The sequence below is a fragment of the Pleurodeles waltl genome, chromosome 6 (assembly GCF_031143425.1).
Source record: "Pleurodeles waltl isolate 20211129_DDA chromosome 6, aPleWal1.hap1.20221129, whole genome shotgun sequence".
Classification (NCBI taxonomy): Eukaryota; Metazoa; Chordata; class Amphibia; order Caudata; family Salamandridae; genus Pleurodeles; species Pleurodeles waltl.
Genome location: NC_090445.1, coordinates 12,530,912 through 12,544,301, shown reverse-complemented (window position 1 = coordinate 12,544,301; position 13,390 = coordinate 12,530,912). Strand labels below are relative to the sequence as shown.

Below are 13,390 nucleotides of genomic sequence, written 5' to 3'. Positions count from 1 at the left end.
AAAAGAGGGACTAGAACTCCATGGGAAGTGGAGGAGGTACCTGAAAATCATGGGAAGAGGGGCTAGAACTCCATGGAAAGGGTATGAAGCACCTGAATATGGTGAGAAGAGGGGCTAGACCTCCATGGGAAGGGTAAGAGGTACCAGAACATGGTGAGAAGAGGGGCTAGAACTCCATGGGAAGGGGTATCTGAACATGATGAGAAGAGGGGGTAGAACTCCATGGGAAGGGTTAGAGGTACCTGAACATCATGAAAAGAGGGGCTCAGATCCCACAGGGAAGGCCAGAGAGTGAAAAGATAAGAGGAGCCAAGGCCTCTTTTATCTCATTTGGCAGCCCAGCACATTCTGAAATTATCCCCCATTGTGACGCATCTGGGTAATGCCGCTGTGGCCTGTCCAGCCGTACCTGCACCCCTGTTCCCTGCAACCCGTTCACTTCCATCCCTCCCTTCCATGTAGCACCCCCTTGACAGCTGCTTACCTCACTCCTCCTTTGCACAGCAGGCACCCCCTCTCGACTTCTTCCATCAGTACGGTCTCCATCACATTCTGAACGGGGCGACAGTGAGGCCGCATGGCCAGAGAAGAGCAGTGAGTATGAAGGCACACTATAGCAGTATCCAGCAGTGAGCTATAGCTGGTTTATTTACTAACATGTACGTGATGTGAGGCAGGGTGCAGCCATCAAGATCCATAGTCCTGGAAGTTCTGTGCATGAACGGAGTGGCAGGGGAGACGGTGCACGATTAAGAATGTCCACCAGGCAAGCGAAGCAGGCACTCCTACCGACGGCAGCATGTCAGTGTCTGGCACTACCACCACAGTGACAACTTGCTCTGGTGATGCTTCAGGTGTTGGTGATGAGCACTTAACTTGCTCCTAGAATCATCATCAGAGGCCTTCTCCATGCTGGCCCAACTGGTGAGTGGCAAGCCACGCCTGAAATCCTCTTGTAGTGTGGGATGTTTGGGGGGTGTGCCTTGTCACCTCCTAATTCTCCGACCTGTCTCTACCCAGGGCTAGGTTTACATGGGTCTGGATCTGGTTTCGTGGTGAGTTTGGAATGAGTGAACCACAGCCTTGTGTTTTCTGCTCATCTGCTCACTGTTGTGTTTCGGCCTTGTCAGGTTCTCTCCTTAGTTGGCCATCAGCAGGCTCCTGAAGGGTGGGAGAGAAGGAATTCGATGATAGCTCTGCCCATAGCTGTATATAAGGGGCTCAGTTAGTAGCTGAGTGGAGTGTGTTCCAATATTTTTGAAGGAACCGGTCACTACCTTCTGCTACTCCCTGTCCAGCTTCACAGGTCATGCATGTGATGCTGGGAAGGGCTTGACCTCGACATTCACTTGAGGACTGGAGAAGAGTCATTGTGTGATTATTTGCTGCTGAGGATCTGAGGAATGCAGAAAACTAAAGTCCTTGAGGGAGGCCCATTGTTCTTCTTGCTCCTTGCAGGTATTTTCTCCAGTCTGGGGTTATCTCTTCTGCAGAGGTCGTTTATGCCCTTGTGTATGTTTGCTGCAGCCATCAACAATTACCAGGGGGTTGTGTTCATCAAGAAAACAGCTGAGGTCTGGACTGGCTTTGGAACAGCACGCGCTGGGATGTTTGCTGAGGAAGGTTGCTCTGTTTGGGCAGCAGGTTGGCAGGCATGGCACAATTATTCACCAAAGGTCCCTTCAAAGCAACAATGTCCATAAACCCTGCATTCCCGTGAATACTGCCTTTTTTCTTAATGTTGGCTGTGTGGCCTCCAAGAGTGAACTTCAGCATCCAGAGTTCGGGACAGGGGAGGCGAGATAAAATTGCTTCTTAGCAGGCGTTCCTTTCCCATGACTAAGCGTTACTATTATAGCTGAAGAACTGTTCAGGCATTCGCCCCCTCTGGCTGTGGTGTTGACCTATGTTGGAGAATTGGCTACCAGCCACATTCCTTTGACTTCGATGAGTATATACTGAGAAAGTCTCCGCTGCTTGCATTGTCTGATCTTTGAAGGCCAGCCTGGGGTGTGTTTGTGGATAATGTGAATGGTTACTGGGCTCTCGTTTGAAGCAATGAGGCAACAAGTCCTCTTGCAGTTGAAAGATCCAGTTGTCTATAGTTGGTAGCGTTATTGAGGAGGTATCCTGGAAGAGAGGAGCAACAGGTTTGGGGCCAGGTGACACATCACATCTATTACCATACAGCTGCAGGTAAAAATAGCGACACCCCATCAAATTGTGTTGGACTCCTTTCTGTTATGGCTTCGTGGGACTGAAGAGGGACAGCTCCTAGTCTGGTGGGGCTAGTATTGACTGCTAGGCCAGGGTTTTCAGGGGTCCTAGAGTTTCATGGTTATTTCCAAAGACAGAGCATACATGTGCTGGAATACTGTCTTGTGGCAGTCTCTCCACCGCCAGGCTGAGTTTGCCTTCAGGGGTTCTTGCAGGAGCCAGATGAGTGATTTCAATTCTGGATTAAATGTCTGCAGTAAGCCACCTTGGCAGCTGCTGACACTGGTGATGGACTGAGGTCAGGGAGGCCCTGGACATTTTACCTTCTTTAGGTTGGCTACTACTTCTTAAGCAGAGAATTGTTTATCCAAAGTATTTAATGTAGGTGCACAGGAGTTCACGTTTTCTGTGTTAAAGCATTTTTAGGTCAAAGCGTACCAGGCAGCACAGCTATCTAGTTGCAAAGACATATTCGGGACATGCTGAAATCCTCCCTAGGAATGCATTCCTTTAATTGCTTACTATTGACTTTGTGTTTTGTAACTCACATTTGCTTGCTCTCCATTTCCTTTCTTTATTTGTTTTAGGCTGTCCAACAAGTCTTTGTCCCTCCTGTGGAGGATAGCCTGTTTAACACCTCTCTGACTAGTTCCTTGTGTTCTGCAAATGCTCACTTTCTGGGAACCATTTTTTTCTTTTTCTTGAGGCACTCCAGGGGAGTACATGTGTTTTCAGTTGTCTCCCTTGTATGCTGGTTCACAGCAGTAAATGTGCTGCATTTCTTTGGAAAGGTTTCCTGACTCCTATCTTTCTGCTTGACTGATTCTCATTATCTCTATCACTACCAGTTCAGGCCAGTGAGGAGCAACGTTCTGTCTACGAGCTTGTTTATGCTGCTTAGTGCCCCTATCCCTTCCCTCATCAGCCCTCTCGCCTCTCCCTTCCCTTATCAGCCCTCTCACCTCTCCCTTCCCTCATCAGCCCTCTCACCTCTCCCTTCCCTCATCAGCCCTCTCACCTCTCTCTCTTCCCTCATCAGCCCTCTCACCTCTTCCCCTTCCCCTCTAGCAGTCCCCTCACTTCTAATACGTCCCTCAGCAGCCCCCTATCCTCTATTCCTTCTTTTAGCAGCCCCCTCACCTATATACCACCTCAGCAGGCCTCTCACTTCTCTTCCTTCCCTCTTCAACCCTCTCACTTCTGTCCCTTCCCTCAGCAGCCCTCTCTCTACTATTCCTTCCCTCACCAGCCTTCTCACCTCTATTCCTTCCCTCGGCAGCCCTCTCATCTCTATTCCTTCCCTCGGCAGTCCTCTCTCCTCTGTTCCTTCCCTCAGCAGCTTCCTTACTCCTGTCCCTTCCCTCAGCAGCTCCTCACTCCTGTTCCTCCCCTCAGCATCCCTCTCTCTTCTGTTCCTCCCCCTCAGCAGCCCTCATCTTTTCCCCTTCCCCAGCAGCCCTCACTCCTGTTCCTCCCCCTCAGCAGCCCTCTCACCTCTATTCCTGTCCCTTCACTCAGCAGCCCCTCACCTCTATTCCTTTCCTCAGCAGCGCTCTCATGTCTTCCACTTCCCTCAGCAGCCCCTCACCTCTGCCCGTTCTCTCTGTGCAGGTGTTTGCCAGGGACGAGCTGCAGGTGATCGCAGACCTGTGCACGAGGCACAATGTCCTCTGCTTCAGTGACGAGGTGTACGAATGGCTGGTCTACGATGGGGGACGGCACACTCGGATCGGTGAGTGGGCACAGGGGTGGGCACTGGGTGGGCACGAGGGACCCAGAAGGGGGCATTGTGAGAGGCTGAAACTGTGTGATCAAGGCATCAGGTGCGGGGCATTGGAAGGGAGTAAGCTAAGGGGCACTGGGGGGTTGGAGCAGTGTGATCAAGGCATCAGGTGCGAGGCATTGGAAGGTTGTAAGCTGAGGTGCATTGGGGGTTGGAGCAGTGTGATCAAGGCATCAGGTGCGAGGCATTGGAAGGGTGTAAGCTGAGGTGCATTGGGGGATGGAGCAGTGTGATCAAGGCATCAGGTGCGAGGCATTGGAAGGGTGTAAGCTGAGGTGCATTGGGGGGTTGGGGCAGTGTGATCAAGGCATCAGGTGCGAGGCATTGGAAGGGTGTAAGCTGAGGTGCATTGGGGGGTTGGGGCAGTGTGATCAAGGCATCAGGTGCGAGGCATTGGAAGGGTGTAAGCTGAGGTGCATTGGGGGTTGGAGCAGTGTGATCAAGGCATCAGGTGCGAGGCATTGGAAGGGTGTAAGCTGAGGTGCATTGGGGGTTGGGGCAGTGTGATCAAGGCATCAGGTGCGAGGCATTGGAAGGGTGTAAGCTGAGGTGCATTGGGGGGTTGGAGCAGTGTGATCAAGGCATCAGGTGCGAGGCATTGGAAGGCTGTAAGCTGCGGTGCATTGGGGGTTGGGGCAGTGTGATCAAGGCATCAGGTGCGAGGCATTGGGAGGGTGTAAGCTGAGGTGCATTGGGGGTTGGAGCAGTGTGATCAAGGCATCAGGTGCGAGGCATTGGAAGGGTTTAAGCTGAAGTGCATTGGGGGGTTGGAGCAGTGTGATCAAGGCATCAGGTGCGAGGCATTGGAAGGGTGTAAGCTGAGGGGAACTGGGGGGTTGGAGCAGTGTGATCAAGGCATCAGGTGCGAGGCATTGGAAGGGTGTAAGCTGAGGTGCACTGGGGGGTTGGAGCAGTGTGATCAAGGCATGAGGTGCGAGGCATTGGAAGGGTGTAAGCTGAGGTGCACTGGGGGGGTTGGAGCAGTGTGATCAAGGCATCAGGTGCGAGGCATTGGAAGGGTGTAAGCTGAGGTGCATTGGGGGGTTGGAGCAGTGTGATCAAGGCATCAGGTGCGAGGCATTGGAAGGGTGTAAGCTGAGGTGCATTGGGGGTTGGAGCAGTGTGATCAAGGCATCAGGTGCGAGGCATTGGAAGGGTGTAAGCTGAGGTGCATTGGGGGATGGAGCAATGTGATCAAGGCATCAGGTGCGAGGCATTGGAAGGGTGTAAGCTGAGGTGCATTGGGGGTTGGAGCAGTGTGATCAAGGCATGAGGTGCGAGGCATTGGAAGGGTGTAAGCTGAGGTGCATTGGGGGTTGGAGCAGTGTGATCAAGGCATAAGGTGCGAGGCATTGGAAGGGTGTAAGCTGAGGTGCATTGGGGGGGTTGGAGCAGTGTGATCAAGGCAGGTGCGAGGCATTGGAAGGGTGTAAGCTGAGGTGCATTGGGGGGGTTGGAGCAGTGTGATCAAGGCAGGTGCGAGGCATTGGAAGGGTGTAAGCTGAGGTGCATTGAGGGGGTTGGAGCAGTGGGATCAAGGCATCGGGTGCGAGGCATTGGAAGGGTGTAAGCTGAGGTGCATTGGGGGATGGAGCAGTGTGATCAAGGCATCGGGTGCGAGGCATTGGAAGGGTGTAAGCTGAGGTGCATTGGGGGTTGGAGCAGTGTGATCAAGGCATCAGGTGCGAGGCATTGGAAGGGTGTAAGCTGAGGTGCATTGGGGGGGTTGGAGCAGTGTGATCAAGGCAGGTGCGAGGCATTGGAAGGGTGTAAGCTGAGGTGCATTGGGGGGGTTGGAGCAGTGTGATCAAGGCATCAGGTGCGAGGCATTGGAAGGGTGTAAGCTGAGGTGCATTGGGGGTTGGAGCAGTGTGATCAAGGCATCAGGTGCGAGGCATTGGAAGGGTGTAAGCTGAGGTGCATTGGGGGTTGGAGCAGTGGGATCAAGGCATCAGGTGCGAGGCATTGGAAGGGTGTAAGCTAAGGTGCATTGAGGGGGTTGGAGAAGTGGGATCAAGGCATCAGGTGCGAGGCATTGGAAGGGTGTAAGCTGAGGTGCATTGCGGGGTTGGAGCAGTGTGATCAAGGCATCAGGTGCGAGGCATTGGAAGGGTGTAAGCTGAGGTGCATTGGGGGATGGAGCAGTGTGATCAAGGCATCCGGTGCGAGGCATTGGAAGGGCGTAAGCTGAGGTGCATTGGGGGGTTGGAGCAGTGTGATCAAGGCATCAGGTGCGAGGCATTGGAAGGGCGTAAGCTGAGGTGCATTGGGGGGTTGGAGCAGTGTGATCAAGGCATCAGGTGCGAGGCATTGGAAGGGCGTAAGCTGAGGTGCATTGGGGGGTTGGAGCAGTGTGATCAAGGCATCAGGTGCGAGGCATTGGAAGGGCGTAAGCTGAGGTGCATTGGGGGGTTGGAGCAGTGTGATCAAGGCATCAGGTGCGAGGCATTGGAAGGGCGTAAGCTGAGGTGCATTGGGGGGTTGGCGCAGTGTGATCAAGGCATCTGGTGCGAGGCATTGGAAGGGCGTAAGCTGAGGTGCATTGGGGGTTGGAGCAGTGTGATCAAGGCATCAGGTGCGAGGCATTGGAAGGGCGGAAGCTGAGGTGCATTGGGGGGTTGGAGCAGTGTGATCAAGGCATCAGGTGCGAGGCATTGGAAGGGCGGAAGCTGAGGTGCATTGGGGGGTTGGAGCAGTGTGATCAAGGCATCAGGTGCGAGGCATTGGAAGGGCGTAAGCTGAGGTGCATTGGGGGGTTGGAGCAGTGTGATCAAGGCATCAGGTGCGAGGCATTGGAAGGATGTAAGCTGAGGTGCATTGGGGGGTTGGAGCAGGGTGAGCAAGGCATGAGGTGCGAGGCATTGGAAGGGCGTAAGCTGAGGTGCATTGGGGGGTTGGAGCAGTGTGATCAAGGCATCAGGTGCGAGGCATTGGAAGGGCGTAAGCTGAGGTGCATTGGGGGGGTTGGAGCAGTGTGATCAAGGCATCAGGTGCGAGGCATTGGAAGGGTGTAAGCTGAGGTGCATTGGGGGGTTGGAGCAGTGTGTGGGGAGAGGACTGGAGCAGTATGGATAAAGAGGTGCATTGTGGGTACTTGAAGCCCTAGGCATGCAGAGAGGTTTATGAGGGTTGGAGCAGTATGAGAAGGATATGAGGTGGGCACAGTCAGATTGGGGAAACAGGCCCGGGCACCAAAACAAACGTGGCCCCATTTAGTGAACCTTGTCCACATTTGGAAATCAGGCAGGTTTTGAGCTTGTGGAGGCACGCCCTAGTGGTATTTCGCAAGTATGGGAGAATGCACGTATCTATGTTTGCTGCAGGCAATGTGTGTGGTGATATCATGGAAATCAACAATAAACCCAGCCCTGCAGACCATGAAACAGACCCACAAACTGCTAGAAAACTGTCCCACACTCTGATGTGTCAGACCAGCCCATCGGGCACTGACTGACTGCCCTGTAGGTAAGGTAAACTAAGAACAGGGTATTCATTCAAATTAAAAATTAAAAACTTCAACATTGAAGTCAGTTAAGGATGTCCTTAGGTGACATGGTGCATTAATTACTGATATTAATCTGAAACAATAAAATGATGAACATATCCCACAGATAGGTGTATATGCTTATAAATGCAGCAAATTATATTAAATGTAGAATTAAATGATGGGGTTCAATGATAAAGATTTCGTATGATACATTGACACTGTGTCGTCCAATGAAGCTGCACACTGCCCCTCCTTTACATTTGTCGATGACCCAGAAGCCCATCGCTCCTACTCCAAATCGTCTGATTGCTTCACCGATTGGCCGCCCCCCGCGTGATTGGCCTTTTTGGCCCTAGTGGCGCGTGCTGTTCTTTGCGGGTCCCCAATGGCTCTATGACTGCCACGTCCAGAAAAAATACTTCCTTTTATGAAGTTGCCTCTCTCCAAGAGTGAGGTCTTTTGTGTATCCCCATTAAATACTGTGGTCCTGAAGAAGGATATGTGGATTTACACCGCGTGAGACCGAAATGTCGGCGACAGTCCATCTCTCCTCTGGACAACTCTTTCTCACCTTCACAACTTTTGTCTTAAAACAAGACGGACATTGATGTATTTTCACTGGAGAGAGGGCTTCTGGGACATCGACTAATGCAGAGGAGAAGCAGTGTGACACTTTATTGGATGACACGTTGTCAGTGTATTACACAATATCATTTTCATCTAACCCATCATTTGTTTTTGTTCAACTTTAATATAATTTGCTGCATTTATAAGCATATACGGTTGTCTGTGTGATTTATTTATCATTTAATTGTTTCAGATTAATATCATTAATTCATGTACGATGTCACCTAAGGACATCCTTAACTGACTTCAATATTAAAATGTTTTTATACTTGAATGATTCCAATGTTGGCAGCTTAACTCACTGATAGTTCAATACCTAACCCACAAGGGAACATTGGGTTCCCCTCTTATACTCAGTGATTGCCCTAGAGGCCAGTCTGACCCTGATTCTGGAAGATTGGAGCAATATGTACTAGCAGTGCATTGTGGGAGATTGGATCAGTATGTAGAGATGCATTATGGGAGATTGGATCAGTGTGCAGATGCATTATGGGAGATGGCATCAGTATGAAAATGCATTATGGGAGATTAGATCACTATGTAGAGATGCGTTATGAGAGGTGGGATCAGTATGCAGAGAGGCATTATGGGGGATGGGATCAGTATGTAGAGATGCATTATGGGGTATTGGAACCGTGTGAAAGACGCATCTCCATCTTGGAATTCCCAGCCTGCACGTGCAGCCCTCCATGATCCCCCTCTGAAGCCTGAGTACTTGTGGGTCAGGGAAGTATCTGGCTTCCTCTGTGAGGGTTAGACTCGCCCACCATCCCCTTCCAGTGTTGTGCTGGTGTCTGTCCCTTCACAGCTGGGCAGACGCAGGCTTCATCACACCTGGACCAGTCAGATGGACTGACTGTGGACTCCGGCCTCAGGATCCCACTAGAGAGGGTCAGCACCAAGGACAGGGTGCTCTGGACAAACCTTTCACACTGGCCACAGTTCTTTGAAACCTGCAGCATACGTCTCAGATGGTGTATAGCTTGGGGTCGTGGCTCAGCCCCAGAAGGGGCAGCACTATGATGTGCTGTGTGTTGTGTGTGCAGGCAGGATTAAATAGTGGAAGATGTGTAGGTGTCTAGTGTGGCATGCAAGCCTAGAAGGACTGTGGCAGATTAGTGGACCTTGTGAAAGAGGGTGGTGTGTGCCCAAGAGATGGACTATAGGAGACTGGCAATGTGTGCAGGCAGAGTCAAATAATGGAAGATTGGTGTGGGATGCATACTTAGGACCACTGTGGGTGGTACTGTGTGCGTCCACAGAAGCACTGTGGTGGACTGCTCTTATGTGCATGCAGACGCACTGTGGTAGACTGGTCTTATGTGCATGCACAGACGCACTGTGATGGACTTGTCATATATGCGTGCACTGACGCATTGTGGTAGACTGGTCTTATGTGCATGCACAGACACACTGTGGTGGACTGGTCTTATGTGCATGCACAGACGCACTGTGGTGGACTGGTCTTATGTGCATGCACAGACGCACTGTGGTGGACTGGTCTTATGTGCATGCACAGACACACTGTGGTAGAGTGGTCTTATGTGGGTGCACAAAGGCACTGTGGTGGACTGGTCTTATGTGCATGCACAGACGCACTGTGGTGGACTGGTCTTATGTGCATACACAGACGCACTGTGGTAGACTGGTCTTATGTGGGTGCACAGAGGCACTGTGGTGGACTGGTCTTATATGGGTGCACAGAAGCACTGTGGTGGACTGGTCTTATGTGCATGCACAGACGCACTGTGGTGGACTGGTCTTATATGCGTGCACTGACGCATTGTGGTAGACTGGTCTTATGTGGGTGCACAGGGGCATTGTGGTGGACTGGTCTTATGTGGGTGCACAGAAGCACTGTGGTGGACTGGTCTTATATGCATGCACAGACGCACTGTGGTGGACAGGTCTTATATGCATGCACTGACGCATTGTGGTAGACTGGTCTTATGTGGGTGCACAGAGGCACTGTGGTGGACTGGTCTTATGTGCATGCACTGACGCATTGTGGTAGACTGGTCTTATGTGGGTGCACAGAGGCACTGTAGTGGACTGGTCTTATGTGCATGCACAGAAGCGCTCTGGTGCACTTGTCTTGTATGCATGCTCAGAAGCACTGTGGTAGACCAGTCTAATGTGTGTGCATGGAAGCACTGTAGTAGACTGTTCCTATGCGTGTGCACAGAAGCACTGTAGTAGACTGTTCCTATGCGCATGCACAGGACTGTGCTAGACTGGTCTTTTGTAAGTGCACAGAAGCACTGTAGTAGACTGTTCCTATGCGCATGCACAGAAGGACTTTGCTAGACTAGTCTTATGTAAGTATACAGGAGCTTTTTGGTACACCCGTCTTATGTGCATGCACAGAAGCACTGTGGTAGATCGGTCTTATCTGAATGCACAGAAGCATTGTGGTACATTGGTTTTATTTTATGGTAGACTGGTCTTCTGCACGTGCACAGAAGCACTGTGGTAGGCTGGTCTTATGTACGTACACAAAAGCGTTTTGTTACACCATTCTTATGCGCGTCCACAGAAGCAGTGTGGTAGACCGGTCTTATGTGCATGCATGGAAGCAGTGTGGTAGACCGTTCTTATGTGCATGCATGGAAGCAGTGTGGTAGACTGGTTTTATGCACAAGCACAGAAGCATTCTGGTAGACCGCTCTTATGCATGTGCACAGAAGCACTGTGGTAAACTAGTCTTATGTGCATGCACCGAAGCATTGTAGTAGACTGATCTTATGTTGTGGTTGACTGCTCTTATGCACATGCACAGAAGCACTGCAATAGGCTGGTCTTATGCACGTGCATAGAAGCACTGTGGTGGACCAGTCTTATGCATGTGCACAGAAGTACTGTGGCGGACCAGTCTTATGCACATGCACAGAAGCACTGCAGTAGGCTGGTCTTTTGCACATGCACAGAAGCATTGTGGTAAACTGGTCTTATGTGCATGCACCGAAGCATTGTGGTAGACCGATCTTATGTTGTGGTTGACTGGTCTTATGCACGTGCACAGAAACACTGTGGTACACCAGTCCTATGTGCTTGCACAGAGGCACTGTGGTAGACGGGTCTTATGTGAGTGCACAGAAGCCCTGTGGTAAACCGGTCTTATCTGCATTCACAGAAGCACTGTGGTAGACCGGTCTTATATGCGTGCATAGAAGCACGGGGTAGATCGGTCTTATGTGCATGCACAGACAGATTGTGGTAGACCAGTCTTATGTGTGTGCACAGAGGCACTGTGGTAGACTGCTCTTATGCGCGCTTACAGAAGCACTGTGGTAGACTGGGCTTATGCTCCTGCACAGAAGCATTGTGGTAGATCTGCCTATGTGCATGCACAGAACATTGTGGTAGAATGCACATGCACAGAAGCACTGTGGTAGACTGGTCTTATGCATGTGCACAGAAGCACTGTGGTAGACCAGTCTTAAGTGCATGCACAGAAGCACGGCTGTAGACTGGTCTTATGCACCTGCACAGAAGCACTGTGGTAGGCCTGTCTTATGCGCGTCCACAGAAGCACTGTTGTAGACCGGTCTTATGGCCATGCACAGAAGCGCTGTGGTAGACCAGTCTTATGCACATGCACAGAAGCATTTTGGTAGACCGCTCTTACAGCCTTGTACAAAAACACTGTGTTAGACTGGTTCTATGCGCATGCACAGAAGCATTGTATTCAACCTGTGTTATGTGCATGCACAGAAGCATTGTCTTAGACCGATCTGGTGCATGTGCACAGAAGCACTGTGGTAGACAAGTCTTATATGTATGCACATAAGCACTGTGGTAGATGGGTCTTATGTGCATGGACTGAAGCATTGTGGTAGACAAGTCTTATATGTATGCACAGAAGGACTGTGGTAGACTGATCTTAAGTGCATGCACAGAAGCATTGTCTTAGACCGATCCAGTGCGTGTGCACAGAAGCTTTGTGGTAGACAAGTCTTATATGTATGCACAGAAGCACTGCGGTAGACTGGTCATAAGCATGCACAGAAGCATTGTAGAGTGGTCTTATGTGCATGCGCAGAAGCATTTGTGGAGATTGGTATTGTGTGCATGCTGAGATGCATTTATGATAATTTTGGAGGTTGGTATTGCATGCACCCAGAGATGCACTGTGGTAGACTGGTCTTATGTGAATGCACAGAAACGTTTGTGGAGATTGGTATTGTGTGCATGCTGAAATGCATTATAAGTCTGGTATTTTCGGAGGTTGATATTGCATACACACAGAGATGCATTGTGGTATATTGGGGTTGTATCCAAACACAGATGCACTTTGGGAAATTGGTATTGTGTCCATACAGGCATACATTGCAGGGAGTTGGTATTAGAGTTGGTGTTGCCTCTGTGCAGAGATACATTGTGGAGAATTGGTGTGTTATGCATGCATTGTTACTTGTGCAGAGTTGTACCCACATGCAAGTCTCCATGTGTGAGAGAGGGATGTTACAATATCTAAGACTGTTGTCTGAATAGAAGCACTGTTGGAGATTGTTATTTTATCAAAGTTGTGTTCTTGCAGAGTATGATTGTGGGAGATTTGTGCTGTATGCATGCAAGGATGCATTGTGGAACAGTTGTGTTGGGTGCATGCAGAGATGCACTGTGGGGAGTTGGTGTGTGCTTGCAGACATTCATTGTAGGTAGATGATGCTGTATATTTGCGGGGGTGCATTGTGCATGCAGTCAGAGATGCATTGTGGGAAGTTAGTGCTGTGTGCAGGCAGCGATCTATTGTTGGAGTCTGGTGTTGTGAGCCTGCTGAGCTGCTTTATGGGAAGTTGATTTTGTTTGCATGCAGTGGTGCATTGTTGGAAGTTGGTTTTGTTTGCATGCATAGATGCATTGTTGGAAGTTGGTCCTCTATGCATGCAGAGGTACATAGTTGGAAGTTGGTTTTGTTTGCATGCGAAGGTGCATTGTTGGAAGTTGGTTTTGTTTGCATGCATAGATGCATTGTTGGAAGTTGGTTTTGTTTGCATGCAGAGGTGCATTGTTGGAAGTTGATTTTGTTTGCATGAGGAGGTGCATTGTTGGAAGCTGGTTTTGTTTGTATGCAGAGGTGCACTTTTGGAAGTTGATTTTGTTTGTTTGCATGCAGAAGTGCATTGTTAGAAGCTGGTGTTTAAGCACTGTGGAGGTTGATGCTCTGTGCATTCGCATTTACTTCTGAGGAGTGGGACGCCCTTACAATGGTCACTCTGCAGTTCAGTGGTGATATGTATGCCAGTAGCTGGTAAGTCTAGGTAGTAAGTGGG

General features: G+C 50.3%; 1 protein-coding gene across 1 annotated transcript in view; it reads left to right on the top strand.

Annotated features, from left to right (window-relative positions):
• Nucleotides 1-13,390, top strand: part of LOC138299020 (uncharacterized) — a 335,289-nt gene that overhangs the window by 87,866 nt on the left and 234,033 nt on the right. The window contains exon 9 of the mRNA XM_069236923.1: nucleotides 3,829-3,949. Coding sequence (XP_069093024.1) covers nucleotides 3,829-3,949 — 121 coding nt within the window. The remainder of the gene's footprint in view (nucleotides 1-3,828; nucleotides 3,950-13,390) is intronic.